Below are 24,720 nucleotides of genomic sequence, written 5' to 3' on the forward strand. Positions count from 1 at the left end.
CTCTGGCCAGAACCTAAGACCTGGGCCTCAGGTTTGGACCTGGGTTTGGTTCAACCACAATTTATTGAGCACCTACTATGTACCTGGCAAGCTTTCCAAATTGTGGTCAGTTTAGACTCAGTCTTGCTCTTGCAACTGTCCAGCTGGGGAGACAAAGCAGTGAACCATCAATGATAACATCATCTTGAATGCCCTGTGAGGATGGAAGGGCACAGGCTGTACTGGGAGCTGGGGGACAGCGGCAGAGGCACTTCCCCCATGTGGAGGTGACAGGAAGGCTGTCACATAAAGAACTGGTAGGAGTTGGCTAGACCTAGAGAGCAGGGAAGGGGGGCCCAGACAGAGAGAATAGCATGTTCAAAGGGTGAGACAAGAGGCATGTTGGGATCTGAGAGCTGCTCCACTTTACCGGAGTGTGGAGTGAATGTTTTGTGAGCGGTGACGAGCAATGAGACCAGAGAGGTAAATACATGCTAAATCATTCATGGCCTTGTAAGCCATTTGCTCTTTTAATATCACTGTGGCTACAGGGAAGAGGCTATGGCTCCCTCTCCATAGCTGAGGAGGGACAATAGTCAGAGAAGGGAAGAGGCGGGGTTATGACAGCTGTCATAGCCTGGGGTCCCTGAAAGCAGGCCCTGGGACAGAGCTGTAGAGGGGGTAGTTTGGGGGAGTGGAGAGGGGGGCTGTAAGAAGTGAGGAGGGCAGCCCTGCAAGAGGGAGAGGCAGACCCTGCTGAGGCCCTGCTGCTTCTGTGGCAGCGCTAGAGCTGGGGGGGCGGGGGGGAGGTTCCCGGTTCCCCAAGTGGAGACAGGGCTGGGCCCAAGAGTTCCCATCATCAGCACTGGCCCCTCCACCCCCTGGAAGAGGTACAGCCTTGGGAAAAGCAGTTCCCTGTGGCCCAGAGCAGCTCCCAGTGAGGGGCCAGCCAGCAGCCGGGGAGGGTGTGGGCCCTGCAGAGGGGTTCCACTAGAGCAGCCAGCCTCCCACACCACATGGCCCCTCCTCTCCCCCAGGCTACTACACGCAGATCTCCACCCTGGCAGACGCCCAGGAGAATGTGATGGAGTACCTGCACGTGCTCAGCCGCCCCATGGTCATCAACCACGACCACGACATCATCTGGACCGAAGCTTACATGGACAGCAAGGTGGGCCCTGACCCCACCCCAGAGTGAGGGACCCCAGGGCATGAGCGGTGACTTCTTGGGTGAGAAATGGGGGAGGGGGAGGGGCAGATCACATCCTTGGGAAACATGAAGGGAGTGAGCGCTTCACCGTCTAGCAGACCTTCGCCTGTATGCTGCCCCAGAGGCCCAGAAACCCAGGGAGGAGGCCTGTCCAGGGTTGCCCTTCATGGACAGAGCTCCTCTGCTCCAAACTTCTTCCTCCCTCCTTCCTGTTGTCCTCACCTCCTTCACTGTCCTCTCTCCCTCCTGTTACAGGAAAAAGGAGCCCAACCAGTAATTCAAGATCTTATAGCTTCATCAAGTGTCCCCTTCCCAGCCCTGCACTCACAAAGAGGCTGCCTGTGGGCAGCAATGACTTACATGAAGGAAGAGATGTCAAAGGTCAATGTCAGAGGAGATGTTGGGGGACTAGGGACCTTCTGGCATCTCTCAAATCACATCACAGACACCTGCTTCAATGTTGATGCACCAGGCTAGGATTAAGAGGGACCTGAAAATAGTTGCTTAAATAAAAGTGTATTTCTCCCTCATGTAAAGTAAAAGACGTCTAGAGGTGGCTGGCTCAGAGCCTATGAGGAACTCCCTGGTCACCAGGGACCCAGACCCCTTCCTGCTGTTGTCCCCTTAGTCTTCCCTACGGACCTCTCACTCCAAGTGGTTAGTGCAACTCCAGTCAACAGAAACCACTCACTTTTAGGAAATCTTACTTCCAAACTCTAAACTGAAAAATCAGAGGAGGAAGGGGTAGAGGGCTTGATGGTTCAAAGTTCTTCATCCCCAAGGTCTACTGTGGCCCTCCATGGCCAGGCAGTCTCCTTTAGTTGGCCCTGAGGAAGGTCAGACTTATCAGACACGCCTGCGCACACCACTCTTCAGGGCCTGTCTTTGACGTAAAGTGGGGCACACGTGTGGAGCCCCTTCTGAGGGAACCGGAGGAGCCAGCACAGAAGATGAGGAGGCGGACAGGAGGGCCATCTCAGAGGCTGGGAATGATGTGGTCCTGAGTGGAGAAGAGGTTGTGGGTTCATTCTGTGTGTAGGGGGGGGGGAGAGGGGAGTGACAGGAGGCTACTAAACCCACACCATGGCCTGCTCTCGCACTGTGGCCCTTGTGTTTGCCTGTGTCTCTGTGTCAGTGTCCCTCTCCCTCTTAACTGGCCTGAGCTATAGTTTGTGCCAACCTTGGGTCTATAGCAGAGAATTTTGGAAGAGTTCCTGCTGTGCAGAACCTCGTTGTTTCTGGGTGTGCCCGGGATGGGCCTGTTCCATGGACCCACGCTCATCCAAGACAAGGGGGCCTAGTGAGCCTGCTTGGGAGCTGGGCCGTGGGCTCTGGGATTCTGAGACGCGCCCTGGCTGAGTGATGTCCGCCTGGTCCTTCTCCCCAGCCCACCGCTCTCCTCCAGCGTTTCTGCCAGCTCTCCCTTTGCAGAGAAGGGAAACCTCATTTGGGATCACTTCCTCCGATGGAAGGTGACACGACAGTTGACACTGGTGGCGGTGGGTCCTCGCACTGTGGACTCTGAGCCCTCTGTCTTCTGCTCTTTCCTCCCTGCAGCTCTTCGCCTCGCAGGCACAGAGCCTGGTGCTCCTCACCACCGTGGCCATGCCAGTCTTCAGCAGAAAGAATGAAACGGTGAGTGGCCGCTGCCTGAGAAGTGGCGGTGTCTTTAGACCAGCCGTGGGCAAACTACGGCCCGCGGGCCGGATCCGGCCCGTTTGAAATGAATAAAACTAAAAAAAAAAAAAGACCGTACCCTTTTATGTAATGATGTTTACTTTGAATTTATATTAGTTCACACAAACACTCCATCCATGCTTTGTTCCGGCCCTCCGGTCCAGTTTAAGAACCCATTGTGGCCCTCGAGTCAAAAAGTTTGCCCACCCCTGCTTTAGACAAACGGTTCTAGGCATGGCGGCAGCAGGGCCCGTGGGAGAGCTGTGAATGCAGATTCCAGGCCTGTGCCCACCGAGCTACATCAGAGCCTCTTGGTCGGGAGGGGCGGGTGAGGGCTGGGGTTTGGTCCGACTTCCTAAAACTTGTTGGTGTTTCTGCCCAGCCAACCTGGGGCTGTCCCACTGCTCTGCCCTTGGGACCACTGCTTGAGGGATGTAGGACTAATGGGGTCGCCTGCCAGCAAAACCACACTTAACCTACCAGTTTGGGCAGACTGTAACTTGTTTGTAAAGGCCTCTGGTGAGAACATTTCTAGAGCCTTCCACCCTCCACCTGGTCAGGAAATGTGTCCTTACAGGCACTGTGTGTTTCAGACCACTCATACGTTAGGATCCCTGAGATCCGGACCCTTCAGCTTCTGCTATGAAGGTGAACATTTCATTCAACTTTATTTCATTTAAATATTACAACTTAAATATTAATGTTGGACATTAATCTTCCCAGCGGCTGAGATTACTCCTGGGACCTCTCTGCTAGGTTCTTGGTTTTATTCCAGGGAGCACAGCCTAAACTCTAACTGCAGAGGAAGGACCGCATAAGGCCCAAGTGGCTTCCTCTCCCGGGCTCTGGGAAGGCTGGGGTCCAGTCTGGCCCTGGGTTCGGGGAAGCCGGATCTCCCGCTGACCCGGTGTGTTTCCTTCCAGCGGTCCCACGGCATTCTGCTGGGGGTGGCGGGCTCTGATGTGGCCCTGAGAGAGCTGATGAAGCTGGCGCCCCGGTACAAGGTGAGCCTGGGCTGGTCCCTGAGTGGGGGTCCCAGGCTCCCCAGGAGCTGTCCCACCAGGCTCAGGAGCCTCTCTGCTGACAGGGCAGCCAAGCCGAGAGCTGGGATGGGGCCCTGCCTACGGCCCCCAGAGAAGTGCAGGCATTGAGCCTGGGAACAGTGGCTTAGACTCCTGGGGCCCTGTGTTACCACCAGATCGGACTTGCTCTGTGGCCTTTAGCAAGTGCGTTCCCTTGCTGGTGCCTCAGTTTCTCAATCTGCTCCTCCATGTTATCCAGTCCTGTTTGGAGACGAATGAGAGTATCATCAAAGCACCTAGAGCAGGGGTGGGGAACCTTTTTTCTGCCAAGGACCATCTGGATCTTTATAACATCATTCCCAGGCCCTAACAAAATTATCAACTTAAAAATTAGCCTGCTATATTTGGTCAAACATTTAGTTAACTCACCCCTAATGCCTGGGCAGGGCCAGATCAAATGATTTCATGGACCAGACATTTCCCACCCCTGATCTAGAGCATATGGTGAGTAAGAGGCCAAGTAATGATATACATTATTATAGATGGTAAAAACCATAGAATTAGGGGGGGGTGTTTAATATTAATGGCTGGGAGCATAGCACTGGCTCAGTTATATTCCCATCTGAAAACCTCACTGCTGTACGCTGCCATCTTTAGCATCCTGTGGCCCTGAACCCCTTCTCAGCTGCAGTGCTCCAACCCCAACAACAGCTCTGATGTCCCTCGACCCTGTCTTTGTAGCTCGGAGTACATGGATATGCCTTTTTGAACACTAACAACGGCTACATCCTCTCACATCCTGACCTCCGACCCCTGGTAGGTACAGATCTTATTTGTCTTAGGATCTTAGCCTTGTGGGATTTAGGGTGCTTCATAAAACAGTTAAAACACTGAGCACATGCTGGGCTCCATCCAGGAACCCAGTGGGTAATATGTGGGAAAAGAACTAAGTCATGGTCCTGTTTCGAACTGTTCGGAATCTAGCAGAAGAGACAGGCAAAGATACATAACTAATCGATGAAGAGTCCAGTGAGCATGTGATGAAGTGTGTAGCTGTCCCTGCAGGACACAGCCAGCCATGCTCCCGTCACTGCCGCAGTAGCTCCACGCTCCCTCTTGGAGTCCGACAGTGGTATCGGTAGATCCTAAGGGGTGTGAATGTTGAGTTAACAATAAAAATGTCAGAGGAGCTGACTTGTGAGAGTGGGGAGCAGGAGAGCCGAGGCTCCCAGAGTTTGTCTTGGGATGTGTTCCTGAGTGCTCCTGCCTGTTTCCTAGCCCCCTCCATCCTGATACAGGGACTGGGGGTATTTTCACCTGCATTCAACTGAACAACAGGTGGCCAAGAGAGGAACTTCCATAATTTCATGTAAAACTTCTGCCTTCGGGGCCAGGGGCTCCCTACTGCTCTACTTCTGGTCATGGCACTTGGCCACTGTCCATGGCAATAATGGCCACATCTCTCAGTGTGATTGTTGAGGGCATTGAGGGGAAGGGTGTTAAAGTCCTAGAGGAATCTTAACCCTTTCTCCTCTGCCAGTCTTACACTGAAGTGGGGTGACAGCTAAGGACAGGAACTAACAGAACACCTTCCTGAGAACTTACCCAGGTGCCATTTGGAGAGATCAGTCTAAGGCACATTCCATTCCATTTGGTTCCGATAGTTACTGAGTATCCATAAGGCAACTGATTTAGTTATTTAAGGCAAACTATAGGGGTTCAGAGTAGAAAGAGATCAGGGCACACTGAAACCCCCTATGTCTTCCCAATTCAGACTCTGTTGGGCAAGCATATGAATCCATTATGGGCCACTAAGCTATACCAGTGGGTCCTATAAGGGGCAGCCCCAGTGCTAATAAATAACTCACTAGGGAAATAATAAATGTGTTGATCCTGGAGCTAACGTGTAGAATGAAGGGCACTGGTCAGAAATCCATCTATTATCACCTATGTAATCTAGATAAATATAATACTTCAAACAATCAATTCATATTATAGACTTATTGTGTTCCCAACCTTATAATACTCTAAGAAGGCTATAAACAGACATTTATAGTCTAATTAAAAGAATAGACTATACACAAACAGACTTACACAAATGAAACAATTAGAGAACAATATCAGGTAGAACATCATTGCATAACAAAAGATATGGTAGAGCCAACTTCATGAGATCCCTAAGGAAGGCACTATTGATTTATGATAGGTATTAAGGAAAGCAATAGTTGGGGTTTTTAAAAGAAAAATAATAGAGGGTATGCTTAGTAATAAATTGAAAGAGGGTCAAGAGTCCAAAGTATGGCTAATTAACAAAGTGAAATTCTGGTCCTAATCTGAGGAGCTAAAGATGCTCTCTCAGGGATCATCAGGAATTAGGAAGTGGCAATGAATGAGGAATGTTGCAGCTTACTCAAAAGAAGCAGATCCAGTGTTGAAGGTGGCAGGACAGTGCTGTTTGTCATGAGTGTAGACATCCATAAGGCCAAGAATGGAACATCATCCACGCAGGGACAAGGAGGAAAAGAGGAGAATAAAAAGGAGATGCTGTTGTGGCCATTTTACTAAAGATCTCCTGCACAGGCAAGAAATAAAGATGAGGCTTTCTTGGGGGGAAAAACTGGCAGAAGCAACATGCACAGTGATAGGGGACTTCAACATTTAAGCATCTGCAGGGGGGTCTCATTCTGCTAAAAGTAAACCCTCTTGCCCTGGCTGGGGGGCTAAGTTGGTTGGAGCATCATCCCATACACCAAAAAGGTTGTGGGTTCGATTTCCAGTCAAAGTACATACCTAGGTTGTGGGTTTGATCTCTGGTTGTGGTGTGTATGGGGGGCAGTCAATTGATGTTGATGTTTTTCGCTCTCTCTCTCTCTCTCTCTCTCCCTCCCTTTCTCTAAAATCAATAAACATATCTTCAGATGAGGATAAATATATATATATGTGTGTGTGTGTGTGTGTGTGTGTGTGTGTGTAAACCTCTGATTAATTCTTAACTTATCCTAATGAGAAAATTTTCCCCTTTCTTTTTATTTTTAATTTAAATCATTTTTTAAATTTTTAATTACAGTTGACATACACTATAACATTAGTTTCAGGTGTACACCCCACTGATTAGACATTTTATAACTTAGAAGTGATCATCCTGATAAATCTCACACCCATCTGACACCAAGCATAGTTATTAGAATATTATTGACTATTCCCTAAGCTATACTTTATACCCCCTTCACGATTCTGTAAAAACCAATCTTCTTTTTTTTTTCTGATGCAAAAGCAAGGATCCTTTATTAGTAGTAGTACAGACCCGGGTCTGGCTCCCAGCCCCCTCTGACCCAACGGCCAGAAGTGGGGAGAGACCGCCGTGAGAAAAACCAGGGTTTTAATAGGGGGTGGAGTGAGGGGACTGTGGGCCCTGCCGATTGGCCAGGCGCAAGCTGGGTCTTGTTACATAGGATGCGGTAATTCTTATGGCGCGCACATCCCTCAACTGTCATTGGTTAGTTTAAAGAAATCCCAGGCGTGGCCAGCAGAGGCCTGGGCTTCCGGGAAGAAGGGGGTCTGAGCACATGGCTCCTACCCCAACATGGAGGATATGGGGCAAGATGGAGGGCATAGCCCTCACCCTTTCATTCCCCCCTTTGTCTTGGAACTTCCGGCTCAATCATGAGACGGACTGCATTTCTATTTCACCGTTGCTAGAGGCCCATACTGGGCACACAGAACTATCAACTGAACTATCCCTATATGCTTAACAAATGGTCCGGTGGAAGGGGAAGAAACCATTTTTGCAACCAATCTTCTTAATCCCTTCATCTTTTCACCCATCCCTAAAACCCCCACCCACCTGGCAACTGTCAAAATGTTCTCTGTATCTATGAGTCTATTTCTTTCTGCTCCATTTATTTTGGTTTTTTAGATTAATTTGTTGATAGATATGTATGTATTGCCATTTTATTGTTCATATATTTTTATCTTTTTTTCTTCCTTCCTAAAGAAGACCCTTTAACATTTCATGTAATACTGCTTTGGTGGTGATGAACTCCTTTAGCTTTTTCTTTCTTTTTTTAAATATATTTTTTATTGATTTCAGAGAGGAAGGGAGAGAGAGATAGAAACATCCATGATGATCAAGAATCATGGATCAGCTGCCTCCTGCACACTCCCTACTGGGGATCGAGCCCGTAACCCGGGCATGTGCCCTGACCGGGAATCTAACGGTGACCTCCTGGTTCATAGGTCGACGCTCAACCACTGAGCCACGCCAGCCGGACAGTGATGAACTCCTTTAGCTTTTTCTTTTCTGGGAAGTTCTTTATATGTCCTTCAATTCTAAATGATAGCTTTGCTGGCTAGAGTAATCTTGGTTGTAGGTCATTGCTTTTCATCACTTTTTTATTGTTTTATTGCTTAAAGTATTACAAAGAGTATTATATATGTCTCCTTTTTTTTTCTCCCCTTGACCTTCCCCTAGCCTCCCATACCCCCCAGTGTCTTGTGTCCATTGCTTATGCTTATATGCATGCATACAAGTCCTTCGGTTGATCTCTTACCCACCCCCCCACAGCCCTCCCTGGCCTTCCCACTGTAGTTTGACAGTCTGTTCGATGTTGCTCTGCCTCTGTATCTATTTTTGCTCATCAGTTTATAATGGTCTTAATTATCGATAAATGAGTGAGGTCATGTGGTATTTTTCTTTCATTGACTGGCTTATTGCACTTAGCATAATGCTCTCCACTTCCATCCATGCTGTTGCAAATGGTAAGAATTCCTTCTTTTTTACAGCAGCATAGTATTCCATCATGTATATGTACCACAGTTTTCTAATCCATTCATCTGCTGATGAGCACTTAGGCTGTTTCCAGATCTTAGCTATGGTGAATTGTGCTGCTATGAACATATGGGTGCATATATCCTTTCTGATTGGTGTTTCTGTTTTCTTGGGATATATTCCTAGCAGTGGGATCACTGGGTCAAATGGAAGTTCCATTTTTAACTTTTTGAGGAAACTCCATACTGTCTTCCATAGTGGCTGCACCAGTCTGCATTTCCACCAGCAGTGCACGAGTGTTCCTTTTTCTCCACATCCTCTTCAGCACTTGTCGTTTGTTGATTTGTTGATGATAGCCATTCTGACAGGTGTGAGATGGTACCTCATTGTTGTTTTGATTTGCATTTCTCGAATGATTAGTGACTTTGAGCATGTTTTCATATGTCTCTTGGCTTTCTGAATGTCCTCTTTTGAAAAGTGTCTATTTAGGTCCTTTGCCCATTTTTTGATTGGATTGTTTATCTTCCTTTTGTCAAGTTGTATGAGTTCCCTATAAATGTTGGAGATTAAACCCTTATCGGTGATAACATTGGCAAATATGTTCTCCCATGCAGTGGGCTTTCTTGTTGTTTTGTTGATGGTTTCTTTTGCTGTGCAGAAGCTTTTTATTTTGATGTAGTCCCATTTGTTTATTTTCTCTTTAGTTTCCAATTCCCTAGGAGCTGTATCGGTGAAGAAATTGCTTCAGCATATGTCTGAGATTTTGTTGCCTTTGGCTTCCTCTAGTATTTTTATGGTTTCCCGTCTTACATTTAAGTCCTTTATCCATTTTGAGTTTATTTTTGTGTATGGTGTAAGTTGGTGGTCTAGTTTCATTTTTTTGCATGTATCTGTCCAATTTTCCCAACACCATTTATTGAAGAGACTGTCTTGACTCCATTGTATGTTCTTGCCTCCTTTGTCAAATATTAATTGAGCATCTTTTCATCACTTTGAGTATTTCTTGCCAATTCCTTCTGGCCTGCAAAGTTTCTGTTGAGAAGTCAGCTGACAGTCTTATGGGAGCTCCCTTGTAGGTAACTAAGTAACTACTTTTCTTTTGCTGCTTTTAAGATTCTCTCTTTGTCTTTAACCTTTTGCATTTTAATCTGATGTGTCTTGGTGTGGGCTTCTTTGGGTTCATCTTGTTTGGGACTCTCTGCACTTCCTGAACTTGTATGTTTATTTCCTTCATCAAGTTAGTGAAGTTTTCTGTTATTATTTTTTCAAATAGATTTTCAATTTCTTGCTCTCTCTCATCTCCTTCCAGCACTCCCATGATGCAAATGTTCGTGTACTTGAACTTGTTCCAAAGATTCCTTGCACTGTCTTCATTTCTAAAAATTTGTAGGAGGATGAGGGCATGTGCTGGGGAGTGTAAATGACTGGGGAGAGGTCAATGGGAGGAAAAGGAGACATATGTAATACTTTAAACAATACAAAATTAAAATAAATAAATAAATGACCTTAAAAAGAAAGAAAGAAGTTCAGGTCATAAAATAAGGAAAGAAAAAATTTTTTTTTCTTTTTGCTGTTCTGAGTAGGTGTTTTTTGCTTCCTTATATTCAAAATTGTTGATTTGATTCTTAGCTTCATCTACTCTACTATTGGTTCCCTATAAATTATTCTTCATTTCAAATAGTATATCCATTTCTGACTGGTTCTTTTTTATGGTTTCCATGTTCTGTTTAAGGTTTCCCTGTCCTTTTTTATTCTGTTGAAGTTTTCTCTAAGTTCAACTACTCTTACCCTAAGTTCATTGAGCATTCTTATGATAGTGTTTGAACTCTGCATCTAGTAAATTGCTTATCTCCATTTTGTTTAGTTCTTTTTCTGTAGTTTTATACTGTTCTTTCATTGAGGACATGTTTCTTTGTCTCCTCCTTTTGACTGCTTCCTTGTGTTAGTTTCTATGTATTAGATAGAGCTGCTATATTTCCCCGGCTTGGTAGAGTGGCCTTATGTAGTAGGTGTTGTGTAGGGTCTAGTGGTACAACTTTCCCAATCACTGAAGCTGGGCACCCCCAACATCTTGTATGGGCTATGTGCACCCTCCTGTTGTAGTTGAGCCTTGATTGCTGTTGGCATGTCATTGGGAGGGATTTACCTTCAGCCTAATTGGCTGCAAGGACTGGCTGAGACCATTGTCCACCGTGGAGGATCAGCTGTGCAGGGACCCACCCCACAGAGTAGGACTTACTTCATCAGGGTTCTGGAGCCCACTGAGTCCATCTCTCAAGTGTGTCAGGCTTCAACATGATCTAGAGCTGTCCACTGGGTACACTGACTCTGGGGCCTCCCTGGAGGTGCAGGCCAACTCCTCCTGCCTGTATTTTGCCTGGGGCAACCCAGCATGAGCTACAAAGTAATCTGCAGATGGCTGCTACTTGTGCTGGGCTTGAGGTAATTAGGAGAGGCCAAGCTTTGAACCAAGGCTGGCTACTGCTAGTGCCAGGCCTGAGGCCACTTAGTAAGAGGTACAGGACACACTAAGGACAGATGCTGCTTGATTGAGAGATTTTAGGAAAGTCTACAGCAGACCATTTGTATGGAAAAGCCACTGGAAGTAACTTGGATGGGCCTGCAAGTTTGGTGGGGCAGGGTCTCAGAGAATCACCAGAGCAGGATGAACAGTGATAACCAGGTTGATGGAGACTCAGATATGGTACCCACCTGCTGGCTCTGTGAGGGGAGGGCTCATCAAAGGAACAGTGGCCTCTGTCAGCAATTCTGTCTTAGAGAAAACTGCCCCAATGCTCTCACCTTGATGCCAGACTATTCAGTTCCTCCCTGGTGCTTTTTGAGCTGCTATCCCAGCTAAGGAGCTCCGATGGAATAAGTCAGAGTAATTCTGTGCGCTGCCCTTTTATGAGGAATGCCTGGGACTCCAGCAGCCCTCAGCCTCAATTCCAGCTCGTTTTTACAGTCAGAAGTTATGGGGACTTCTCTTCCCAGCACTGAAACCCTGGGTTTGGGTACCTGGTGTGGGACTGGGACCCCTCGCTCCTCAGGGGGTACCTCCTGATTTTTATCTGTCACATGTGGGTGTGGGGACCAGCCAATTCTGTGTCTCTGCCCCGCCTACCAGTCTCGATGTGGCTTCTTCTTTAGTTACCTAGTTGTAGGACTTCCATTCAGGCGGTTCTGAATGATGATTGTTCTGTAGTTTAGTGGTAATTTTGATGTGGTTGTGGGAGGATGGGAGTATTGTAATTACTTATGCTGCCATCTTGACTGGAAGTGTATTCTCTTCCTTTATTTGACCTATTACTAAACTAAACCTGGAAAGTAGTACACACCTAATAGCAGATAACTTCTTGGGGAGAGAGAGAAAGAGAGAGAGAGAGAGAGAGAGAGAGAGAGAGAGAGAGAGAGAGAGAGAGAAGAGTCATGGCCAGAAAATAATAATAACATTCAAAGAGTGTTAATTAATGGCTCTGTGTGTCAAGCTGGAAAGAGGTCTTTATTGGGCACTGCAGAATCTGTCTGTCCTTGGCTCTGACCACTCAAAAATTATATCAACAAAAGAGAACACAGAAAGATTCCACAAATTCTGGAAATTAGTATTCAGGAAGTATTTTTCTAAAACAATGGGCTGAAACTAACAAAAAGAAATATATTAGGGATGCCTGGAAATATCTGCAAATACTCAATGCTCAAGTGTAAGATTGTAAAGATGTAATTTAACAGTGTGTCTCATGAGAAAGGCCCAGGGGATTTAATGGAGTGAAAACTCTATTTGTGCTGTCAGACTCTCATGGCTGTCCTGGAAGTCAAGCAGAATCAGAGGCAGCAGTCAGAGCAGTGTGATATTTGGGCCACACACCACACTGGTCTGACCCCACCTGAAATACTGACTTTGTCCTAGGCACTCCATTCTGGGAGTGACACTGATATGGTAGAGCATATTTAGAGGGAGTTGAGGCATTTGCAAATTAGGAATGTGTGGCCTGGAGAAATGAAGTCTTAGGATGACAAGCATCTTCAGAAATCTCAAAGGTTCTCAAAGGGAAGATAGTCTGTGTAGCTCCAGGGAAAGAACTAAGACCAGTGGGTAAAAGTTACAGGGAGGCAGATTTCAGCTCTGTGTGAGGGCTTCCACAACTATGACAAGCTGACTCAAAAAGAGGGAGCTCCTCCCATGGGAAATATGCACTCAGAGGCCATGAGACCATCTATCACAAATGTTGACAGGGAAGCTCTGCATTGGGTTAAAAGTTGGCCCAGATAACCTTAAGGAATCACTGAGATTCTTTGATCTTATAAATATAACCATAAGGCTTTGTTGAAGAGATGAAACTTGAGCAGGGCCTTAGGTTAACCTCATGTTTTTCTTTCTGACTTGCCCATTCTAGTACAGAGAGGGGAAGAAACTAAAACCCAAACCTAACTACAACAGCGTGGATCTCTCTGAAGTGGAATGGGAGGACCGAGCTGAAATCGTGAGTGGGGAAAGTGGGAAAAGGAGGAGTTGGTTGGGCTCTATGGCCAATACATGAGCCAGCTGCATGGCTGGAAGCTCTGAGGCCACTCTATACTTCTCGGTGGAGCCTTTTCAAGCCCAAACCAGAAATCATTACTATAATGGGAAATTCTTTAAACAACTATAAAAATATCTTTCTGAATCACAAGGATTACTAAGGCTGCATAAGCTCATGTCTACAAGCTACAGAGTTGGAGTTGGAGTGATGTCTTAGTCTGGCTTTGGTGTCGGTAGCTCACCCTAGAGGAAATTATGTCTCAGTAATATGACACTATGTTCCTGCATATACCAGTCCACTTTGGAACATTAACTTAGTGAATTTCCAGAATTATAAGATAAATGGTACCTAGAAGCTAGTCTCTAGTCCCCCTCAGTATTCTGCTCAGAGGAAAAGGGGAAGAACCAAAAGTGTTCCTAAGGATCACCTCCAATCTGGTCAGTAAAGCTCGGCACTGCAGGGTGAGTCAAGGAACTAATTCTACTATCTTTCCTCTTAAAGCTGAGAACAGCCATGATCAATGGGGAAACAGGTTCTCTCTCTATGGATGTGAAGATTCCGCTGGACAAAGGGGTAAGGTGCTAGAGAGAAAGAGCCAGGCTCTGGTCCCAAGAGGCAGCATTGCCATTAATTGAGGTTTGGGATGGTGACAAGGAACTTGGACTTAGATAAATTAGAGCTTAAGACTTGAGAGCTTGCTGTACCTAGAGGGCTTGATTAGCAAGCATATCCAAGGCTTGGCCCCAGAGAAGCATCTGGCCAAGGAACTGGCACTCACATCAAGGCTGGGCTCTTAGGTGACTACTGAGCAAGGCAGTTGGTAGCCCAAGTTTTTACAACTCTTCTTTCTTCCTTATGCTGCCTGTTACTTAGCCCTTTTGCTGTCTGTGATGGAAAGAAGAAAAGTGACAGTTAATTTTGCAAATTGTTAGCAGCTCCTGTAAAACATGTTATATGGGAAGAGGTTAAAAATAATTGCTATTCTCCATAGCTGATTTTTATCCACTGTAACCACAGATGCTCAAGAATCGATACCCTCACTGACACTATTACTGTCTTCACAGACCTGCAGATCATTTATAAAAGATCATTTCACCTTCTCACTTAAAGGGTTCCAATGCATTTTCAGTGAATTTTCATTGTCCCTTGACATATTTACAAATGTCACCTCCTCCCTCACAACCACTCCCACCTCCTCCTCCTGTTGCCCATCTGTCTCAGCTAAAAGAACACAGGCATTTGTCTGCAACAATTAGACCCAAGTTCTTCTACAAACACAGACCTCCATGGAAGCCAAATAAGAAAGCACTGGGAAGGAAAAGCAATTCATTGTATTCCTTTGAGATGCACAGACTCTCACTGGGACCAATATCTGACTTCTGTGGCAGCTGCTTTTTTCATAGGTTCTGGGAAGGAAAGGGCCTCCTTTAGGCAGACTGGGCAGCACCAGTGGCTTGAGACCATCAATTGCAGCAGCTGCTTCTCCTGATCCAGAAAAACAGATGTTTCTTCAATGAGCCTGCACCTTGATCCCAGCCAGACTCCCACTCACATGCAGAAGGGCACAAGAGTGCTCTCACTGGCCCAACCCTGCCAGGGCATTAAGTAGGACTTGTTTTTATGCTACAATGAAAACGTTAACATGCCCATGGTACACGGCAGCTTTAGGACAGATCTGAGTGTGACTATACTATGTGGAATATAGACCAGCTTATGAAGTGGTCTTTCTTTCTCATGCTGGATTCCCACTTCTCAAAGCCACCAAGGGAGAGTCCTAACCAGATGCAGGCAGCCTGAGCTTCTCCAAAACCCCAGGCCCTCCCTTTGAAATGTGTCCATTGCTGCTAATAAATCATCCAAGTGACATTTGCAACTTAACAAAGTCTTCTTGACATAAAGAAGTAGGGTGATGATGATCATGGTCACAACCATGATGGAGATTTCATAACATGGATGATTTCATGCCTTACTGCTGCTATTATTATTAATAATAAAATAATAGTAATAATGGCAGCTAACATTTATTAGAAACTGTACTAAGCACTTAATGTGTTCAGTCAGTACTCACAACCTTATGAGAACAGAACCCCATAAGGTACTATCCTATCCCCATGTTACAGTTGAGGAGATTCAGAGGTTAAAGACTTGCCCAGGGTCCAATTCTAGACCCCACACTCTGGAGCACTACTGTATAAAGCCTTACTGTAGGACTGGCCCTGAATTCTCAGCTCACTCGCCCGCCTTAAAGATTTCTCAAGACTCTCTTTAGAATAGCATTGCTATTCTACCTTTACAATTCATTATCTTCTCCTCTCCCTTTACCCCATGATAGCAAAACTCTCCTCTTTAATCTTTCCTTTCTCTACTCTCATGCCAGAAGCTACTGCACCTGCACTGTGTGTGGGGGGTGGGGAGGGCGCATTTTGCTGGTATAAAGGCCACCATGGTGGAGTCCAGCCTCTCACTGCTCTGGTTTACAATGATGCCATGCTTCCCGGTGGTGCTCCACTTGGTTCACTACCAACGGCTCTGTCTCTCCTGCATGTCCTCTCTTTGTCAGTCACAGGCAGTCGCATTGTTTTCTTGCCTGCCAGTCAGTCTATCCCAGTCCTCTCTCAGCTCAGGGGTGCATCTCACCTGCAAGCATGATCCTCAGTAGCAGCACTCCTCAGGTCTAGGCCAAGGGAAACTTTCTTAAAACACGTGGGGATATCTCTTTTCACTCAAGCCATCCACCTGGCAGGTGATACCTTGTTTTGCCATTTTCCCAGGGGATTTTTCATGCATCCCTATTTCCCACAGATTCTTCAGACCTTTCTAAATCTCCCCTAAACTTCAGACAGGTGACCATGGTGACATGACCAAGGACAATAGTAGCAAACCCAGCATGGTTTAGAGCAGGACTCACAAACCCAAAAACCTATGGGGCCAGACAGGTCATGTTCAGAAACGTGAGTGAGAGAAGCAACAAGCCTCAATCCTGGGGATGCTGGGAACTATGGAAAGCTGGAGAGTACATGTGACACACACACACACACACACACACACACACACACACACACAGGAGCTGGCACCGGCATTAGAGCAGCTTTACTGTATGTTCCTCTGCCTTCTAAACCCTATGCACTGGATTCAAGGAGACAGGATTAAAGTGCCCTGTGGTATGTTCTCTCTCTCTCTCTCTCTCTCTCTCTCTCTCTCACACACACACACACACACACACACACACACTTTAATTTCCCAGCAAAGAGAGGCAATCTATTGGAAGAAGAGATTGCTATGACATCTCTTTACTTTCATCCTCCAAACCTCTCCAGCTCTCTCTTTCTGTTAGCAGGATTCAGGAATACCCCACCCCCTCCTTCTCTTTCCTTTAGCTTTAGTCTTAAAAGATAACTTCAAAGTTCTGATTTTGGTCATGAGGGAGTAGCTTGCATTTAGACTAACCTTCCAGCAGAGGACAATTATAAATCTGGAAAATATATTAAAAAACAAACATGCAAAGGCACATGAAAGTGACTAAAAGCAGGCAGAAACTAAGGCTGAAGAGGATTCCAGCTGTCGCCTGTGGGAGTGGGGACAATTTGGAGTCAGAGACAAACTGAGGTGAAGAAGCTTAGTAACCACCACAGGATTTCCTTTACGAGCACAGAAGAGCTACACTTTAGGAGTGAAGACCATGTGTCAAGACCCAGGGATTCACCCTAAACCTAAAGACAAAGTTGAAACACACCCACCCTAAAATAAATGTAAATCCAAGCCTCCACAAGCTCAAGGAGACTTGCCAATAATTTATCTACCAATAAAATAAAAACCAATACTCTTCAGAGGAAGACAATGTGCCTACAACCTATTCTTTACAACAGCAAGTATACAATAAAAATCATTACACATGTGAAGAAACAGGAAAATGTGACACATAGTTAAGAGAAAAAAAAAGTCTTAAAACTGACCCAGAAATAACCCAGCTGTTAGAATTAGAAGAACTTTAAAGCATATATGATAAATTTGCACAAGGAATTTTAAAACGGTGGTCATAATGAGTGAATAGTTAGAGAATCTCAGCAGAGAAATGTTAGAATTTGATTAAAGAGCAGAACCACTATAACTGAAATGAATATAGGGCTTTATTCTAGGGGTTAAACCTTATGAAATTGTGGGAGCTGGTGAAGAAGTCTACAGAAGGCTGTCGTGACCTTAAAGTCATCATAGGACAGCAGGGACCACAGTTTGGAAGGAAAGCTGGAAGCTATATGGGAAAAGCAAGAACAAACTGGAACCCATGAAGAGAAACAGAAACTCAGGAGGAAAAACTAAAATCCACCCACAGTGAAGTCAGTGACCTGCAGAAGGAGCTAGTGCCCTTCACATGGAGCTACACACTCACAGGGCTCGGGTCTCAGAGAAACAGAAGGAGATCCAGTGGCAGCTGAGGAAGCTTTGAGTGTGGCTGCTTACCCAGGCCAAGAAGGTAAGCCAACAGCTCAGAGCAAGCTACAAGTGCCTGATACTTTCCTCTAGTGTGTAAACTGGTTGCTGCTTCATGTCTGCCCCAAAATCTCTTGCAAACTTCTCTTTTGGCCAACTCAAACTTGGAATCATATAGGGAAGTGAATTTGGAAATGTAGTTCCAGCTTCATTAATTTGACACAGCATGAAACGACCACAAGAACCAAATACAGTTTTTAGAACCAAATAGTATAGTATCTGAAATGAAATTTTTACTAGATGGGAATTCTGGTCAAGATGGTAGAGTAGATAAATGCTGTGCTCACCTCCCTCTATGACCACTTCAGGGTTACAACTACTTACAGAGCAACCATCATTGAGAACTACCTGAAGACTAGCTGAACAGAAGTCCTACAACCAAGGATATAAAGAAAAGGCCATGTTGAGATTGATAGGAGGGGTGGAGACACAGAAGAGGCTGTTCCCACATCCATGTGTGGTGGTACAGAATCAGGAAGGATATCTCAGTGCAGAGGTCCCCCATGAGGAACCAGGGGTCCCATCTCCACATTGGACTCCCCAGCCCATGATTCCAGTACTGGGAATAGAAGTCACCATAATTCCTGGCTATGGAAAACAGTGGTGATTGCAACTGGGTGAGACAAGGGCTGCTGGAGTCCAGGCACTACAGGTCTTAAAGGGCCCATGCTCGGACTTACTCAAACTCACTCGCTGGGGCAGGGACAAAGGGGAGGACCTGAATTGTCTGGCTTCAGGGCTAGGGCTCAAAGGCAGCTGGTAGGTGCCATTGTTCCTCTGCTGAGCCTCTGCTGAGCCTTCCCTCAACATAACCTGCAGGGACAGGCAGGCATCAAGCCTGAGTCTCCATCAACCTATTTAATACTGGTGATTCTGAGATCCTGCATTACCCAAACTGCAGGCCCACTCAAGCCTCTCTGAGCAGCTTTTCCATACAAACAGCCTGTCTCGGCTCATGCTGTGGGTTTTCCTAAAATCTCTAAGGTCCACAAACTCCAAACAAGCAGCATTTGACCTTGGCAGGCCCCATGCCTGCTGCTGAACAGTCCAAGCCTGGCACCAGTGACAGCCTCTCCCAGGCACCTCTAAGCCCAACACAAGCAACAACAATTTGCAGATCACTTTGTAACTCATACTAACAGGCCCCAGGCTGGGCATAGGTAGCAGCTGACCTTGGCTTGCACCAGATCTCTTCCCAAGAGGCCCCAAAACCAACACACCTGGTGGTGTGCTTAAGAACACAACAGAGCACCACTCATACCCTCCACAAATGACATACCAAAGGGTGGACTCAGCAGGCACCAGAACCCTAATAAAGTGAATCCTGTTCAGTGGGGTCAGCCCCTACACAATAGCTTTTCAGCTATAATCACAGCCATTCCTCACAGCCAATCAGCTTGAGAGTCAATCCCTCCCACTGATGTGCCAATAGCAATAAAAGCTCAACTACAACAAGAGGGCACACACAACACACACAAGGGACAGGCCTGGGGCACCCAGCTCAGGTGACCAGGAGACTGCACCTTAGGGACCCACAGGACACCTTCTACATAAATTACTCTACCAAGACCAGGAGACATAGCAGATCTACCCAATACAGAGAAACAAACATGAGTCAGTCAAAATGAGAAGACAAAGAAACATGTCCCAAATGAAAGAACAGAACAAAACTCCAGCAAAAGAACTAAACAATAGGAGACAAGCAATTTACCAAATGCAGAGTTCAAAACACTGGTTATAAGGATGTTCAATTAACTTAGGGGAAGAGTAGATGAACTTGGTGAGACCTTGAACAAAGAGATAGGAAACATAAAAAAGAACCAGTCAGAAATGAAGTGTACAGTAACTAAAATGAAGGATACTCTAGAGGGAATCAATAGTAAATTAGATGAATCAGAGGATCAAATCAACAATTTTGAAGACAAGGTAATGGAAAACACCCAATCAAAACAGAAAAAAGAAAAAAGAAACCACAAAATAAGGATAGTTTAAAGAGCCTCAGGGGTAAAATCAAGCATACCAACATTCACATCAAAGTGGTACCAGAAGGAGAAGAGTGAGAGCAAAGGATTGAAAACCTATTTGAAGAAATTATGATGGGAAACTTTCCTAACCTGGCAAAGGGAATAGGCATACAAGTCCAGGAAGTGCAGAGAGTCCTAAATAAAATGGGACCCAAATAAGAAGGGAGCTCCCATAGGTTTGTCAGCTAATTTCTCAACAGAAACTTTGCAGGCCAGAAAGGGTTGGCACAAAATATTCAAAGTGATGAAAAACAAGAACCTACAACCAAGATCACTCTACCCAGCAAGGCTATCATTAAAATAGAAAGACAGCTAAAGAGCTTCCCAGACAAAAAAAAAAAAAAGCTAAACCAATATTATAAGAAATGTTAAAGAGACTTCATTAAAAAGAAAAGATCAAATATATGAATAATAAAGTGACAATAATTACATATCTATCAATAATTATTTTAAATGAAAATGGATTAAATGCTCCAGTCAAAAGACATAGGATGGCTGAATGGCTAAGAAAACAAGAACCATACATAATGCTGTCTACAAGAGACTCACTTCGGATTGAAAGACACACAGACTAAAAGTGAGGGCTGGAAAAGGTATTTCATGCAAATGAAAATGAAACAAAAGCTATGTTAGCAATACTTACATCAGACAAAGTAGACTTTAAAATAAAGGCTGTAACAAGAGACAAAGAAAAACCCAGCAATTCCACTTCTGGGTATTTACTGAAGAAGTCCAAAACACTAATTTGAAAAGATATATGCATCCCTATGCTCACTGCAGAATTATTTACAACTAGTAGCCTGGTGCACGAAATTCGTGCACATTAAAAGGGAATTAATTAGCAGAAATATTTTAATATTGCTATTTGCCCTTTCTCTATAATAGAAGTGTGAGAGATGAAAGGAAATTAGTAAAATGTATATGAAAAGAATATATAAATTTATTAATAAATAAACAGTAACAAAAGGATATAACAACAACAGAGGCATGATATAAAAATGACAAAAACATGATATGAAAACAATAAAAACAACAAAAACATGATATAAAAACAACAGTGACGCAAACAATGACTGATAAAGTGATTAAACTTATTCTAATATCTCCCTGTACACCACATTAAGAGTGAAAACACTTTCAGAGTGCTTGACTAATTTCTCTTGTGATGAAGTATTTAGAACTTTAACTTGAATGTCACATGCTCTTCAAACTCGAGAGAAAGCAACATATAACTGACCATGTGTGAAAACGGGTTCAGGTAGGAATATGCCTACTTTGTCTAGAGTTTGTCCTTGTGATTTATTAATGTCATCACAAATGCTGGTATCACGGGAAACTGTCATTGAATCAATTTAAATGGGAGGCCAGTGTCAAATGGGGACAAATCAATTCTTGGAATCAGAACAACCTCTCCCTCTGCAGATCCTGTTAATACTTCAGCTTTGATAATGTTAGGTTGTAATCTTTTGATAATAAATCTGGTACCATTACAAAGACCCCATTTACTATTAAGATTTCTCAATAACATGATGATTGCACCCACTTTCCATTTTAATTTATGACATGGCATTCCCGAAGGAGTAATACTATTAAGAAATTCAATGGGAAAATTTTCCTTTTCAGCATCATCTGTGGAATCAATGGAATCATCACTCAAATATGTGTGAAAATCTCCATCGAGTATATCCAAAATTTCTTCATTTAATTTTTGAACGTGCTCATTTTTTGGACAAAGAATTGCACGTTTAAATATATTTTTAATATTATCTAAAGATGTAGTATTTCCAAAGGTAGCTTCAATAATAGATCCATTACAAATCATTTCACAGGGGATTTCAATAATAACCATTCCTAAATGAAAACTGCTATCAAGTTTGCCATCTTCAAGTTTTACTAACCATTCACTATAAGCAGAATCCTCTGATCTCATATTTGTTGTAAGAGACAACTTTCTGAAACATCCCCAAACATTGCAGTACTTTAAACTCGTTTGTACTATGGCCGATCACATAGCATGCGGTACAATACTGAGACATTGTCGAAAATCCCCTCCAAGAAGGAGAACTTTCCCACCAAATACAACATTCAAATTTCTCTTAGTAATCTGTCTATGGCGTTTATAGCATGACTGGATGCCATTATGCATTCATCAATAATGAGAAGTTGGGCCTTTTTAATAGTTTTAGCAACTTCACTATTTATATTGAGTCTAGAAATTGAAGTTTCATTTAATGGAATGGGTAATTTATATTGGGAATGAAAGGTTCTTCCACCAAGAAGTAAATTTGCAGCAATTCCTGTAGACGTTGTGGGTAAAACAGTACTACCACAACCTCTAATATAATGTATTAAAACTTTATAAAGATATGCCTCCATGCTCTGAGGGCCGGTTCCTGCCTCAAACCTCACTCTCCCGGGAAACAGCCCAGGGAGGGTGCAGCCCTTGGCAACACGACCCAGGACTCAGTGTGTCCACACTCCGAGGGCGAGTTCCTGCCTGAAACCTGGCCACCCTCGCAGGAAACAGCTCAGGGAGGGTGCAGCTGTTTCCAAGACAACCCCTGCAGGACTGACTTCCTTCTGGTTGGTCGAGCCTCAGTTGTGATGTTACACCCAGGGTTTTTATATAAATAGATAGCCAATATATGGAAGTAGCTTAAGTGTCCATCAAGTGGATACATGTATACAATGGAATATTACTCATCCATAAAAATAATGAAATAACATTTGTGACAACATGAATGGACCTAGAGGGTACTATGCTAAATGAAATAAGTCAGACAGAGAAAGACGAATATTGTATGATTTCACTTACATGTGGAACCTAAAAAAAATGAGCAAACAAACAAAACAGAAATAAACTCATAGATACAGAAAATAAATTGATGGTTGCCAGGTCGGAGGGGCATAGGGAGAAAGAGAGAAACATCAATGTGAGAGAGACACATCAATTGGTTGCCTCCCCTACCCATCCCAACCGGGGCCAGGGATCAAACCTGCAACACTGGTATGTGCCCTTAACAGGTAATCAAGCCCGTGACTCTTTGGTGCTCCAGCCAATGTTCTAACCACAACAGAGCTCCCTTCCAACATCTTGTCCAGTTTCCAAGGTGCAAGAAAAGCCAGAAAGAAGTGAGGGAAATAACAGCTCCTGAGCCAACTGGAACATGTGGCTTTCCCAAAGACAGAAAGTTGAGTCTGTGGACCAGACACTCCGTGGAACTTCAGAGCCCAGCGCAAATCCTGCTGTTCCCTGGACCGACTCCCATCTATTAAAAACATACAACCTCAGAGCAACCATAGGCAAGAGATGCTATTGTTAACCCCGATTTACAAATGCGAATTCTGATGCTTAGAAAAATGAAGTGATTTACCTCAGAGCACACAACTTAAATCCAGATCTGTCTGATTCATAGCCTCTGTATACACTACCTGATGCTCTAATTTATGCAAATGCAAGTGAAACCTGAGAGAAGCAGCTTTGAAAGGAAAAAAGAGTTGTAAAGAGTGACTGGCCTGGGAGAGGTTTAGTGGAGAGAATGGTGACCCCACTCCCTAGGCTGTATTCAAGAAAGGGAAGGGTTGTGGGTGGGTGGACAGAAGCTTTTAGCACCAACTAGATTCCCTCCAACTGCATAAATATTCCACTCTGGTCCCATATGAAGCCGAGAATCAGTCTACACCCACCCTGTCCAATACAATAGTCACTACCACATTGGTGATCTCAATTTAAATTTTCCTTCACTAAAGTCTGAAGATTCATTTCCTTATTTGCACATATCAAGGTTCAGTACCATTCATTCCCTGGCCACTTTATGGGACAGCACAGGTCTAGCCCTTGGTCCTTCAGTCAGGCCACCCCCAAAGGCTGCTGGGCCTGCGATGATGAGTCTGCCTGTGGTGTCCAGAGATGAGGCATGCTGGTGCTGGTTAGGGAAGAGGTAAGAAGTGAGAGAAACGGCACAGAGCTGGTGAAACCCCAAGGGCTTTAGGTAAGGAGGTGGGTGGCATGGGGGCCACTCCTCTCCAGCAAACATCTTTGTTTTCTCTTTCAGAAGAGGGTTCTTTTCCTGACCAATGACTACTTCTTCACAGACATCAGTGACACACCTTTCAGGTGAGGACACATGTTTTGTTTGCGGAGTGGAAGGATGAGTAGAACATGAATATCAACAACACAGGGAAGAACTTTCAGGGAGGGGGATGTATTTACTCATAGTTGGCAGTTTTGTGGCAACAGAAAAAGACCCAGGTCTGTATCCAGGAAACTTAAGAGATCTAGTCCTGCTTTGCCGGTGTAGTCTATTGTGCAGAGTCTGGAACCAAACTGCCTGAGTTTAAATCCCAACTTCATCGCTTACAGGCTGTGTAACCTTTGTCAAGTTACTTTACCTCTCTGTGCTTTAGATTCCTCATCTGTAAAATGAGGGTTGTAATACTAGCTACTTCTTGGCGGTATTGTGAACATTGAATGGCATAATCTACTTAAAGATCTTAATGCATGCAGTTGTAAGAAATTGTTAGATAAAAGATGAAATTTAAAGAACTCCTAGGTTTCCTCCAGCAGTATAAATATTTAACTCCAGGTAATATACGGATTAGGAAACAAATAGCCTTTATCTCTGAATTATCTCATTTCTCAATAAAGCATGGCTTCCAGCCCTGACTGCTCATTAGAATTCCTGAGGAATTTTATAAAATTGCCAATGTCCAGGCCCCATCCAAACCAATTTACTCAGAATTTCTAGGATGGGGCCCAGACGCTAGTGTCTTTTAAAGCTCCCTGGGTGATTCAGATATTTGGCCAAGGTTCAAAAGCAATGTTCTGCCAGGAGAGAGAGGAAGGCATCGTGGGATTCACCAGTTGGGAAAGGACTCTTCTATGTGGGGAGCCCTGTGAGACCTAGAGACTTTTCCACATTTCAGCGGGTTCCCGAGAGGTTCAGGGTGTAACCTGATTAAAATGGGTGCTGAGGAGAATCTTTGGCCTGTAGAATTTCCTGGTCCTTTTCAGGAAGAAAGGCTGATGTAA

General features: G+C 44.6%; 1 protein-coding gene across 1 annotated transcript in view; it reads left to right on the forward strand.

The window, feature by feature from the left end:
• Positions 1-24,720, forward strand: part of CACNA2D4 (calcium voltage-gated channel auxiliary subunit alpha2delta 4) — a 114,365-nt gene that overhangs the window by 21,333 nt on the left and 68,312 nt on the right. The window contains exons 13-19 of the mRNA XM_006092144.3: positions 1,017-1,150; positions 2,747-2,824; positions 3,790-3,870; positions 4,630-4,704; positions 13,051-13,137; positions 13,678-13,749; positions 23,744-23,805. Coding sequence (XP_006092206.1) covers positions 1,017-1,150; positions 2,747-2,824; positions 3,790-3,870; positions 4,630-4,704; positions 13,051-13,137; positions 13,678-13,749; positions 23,744-23,805 — 589 coding nt within the window. The remainder of the gene's footprint in view (positions 1-1,016; positions 1,151-2,746; positions 2,825-3,789; positions 3,871-4,629; positions 4,705-13,050; positions 13,138-13,677; positions 13,750-23,743; positions 23,806-24,720) is intronic.

The sequence above is a fragment of the Myotis lucifugus genome, unplaced genomic scaffold, assembly GCF_000147115.1.
Source record: "Myotis lucifugus unplaced genomic scaffold, Myoluc2.0 scaffold_98, whole genome shotgun sequence".
Lineage (NCBI taxonomy): Eukaryota > Metazoa > Chordata > Mammalia > Chiroptera > Vespertilionidae > Myotis > Myotis lucifugus.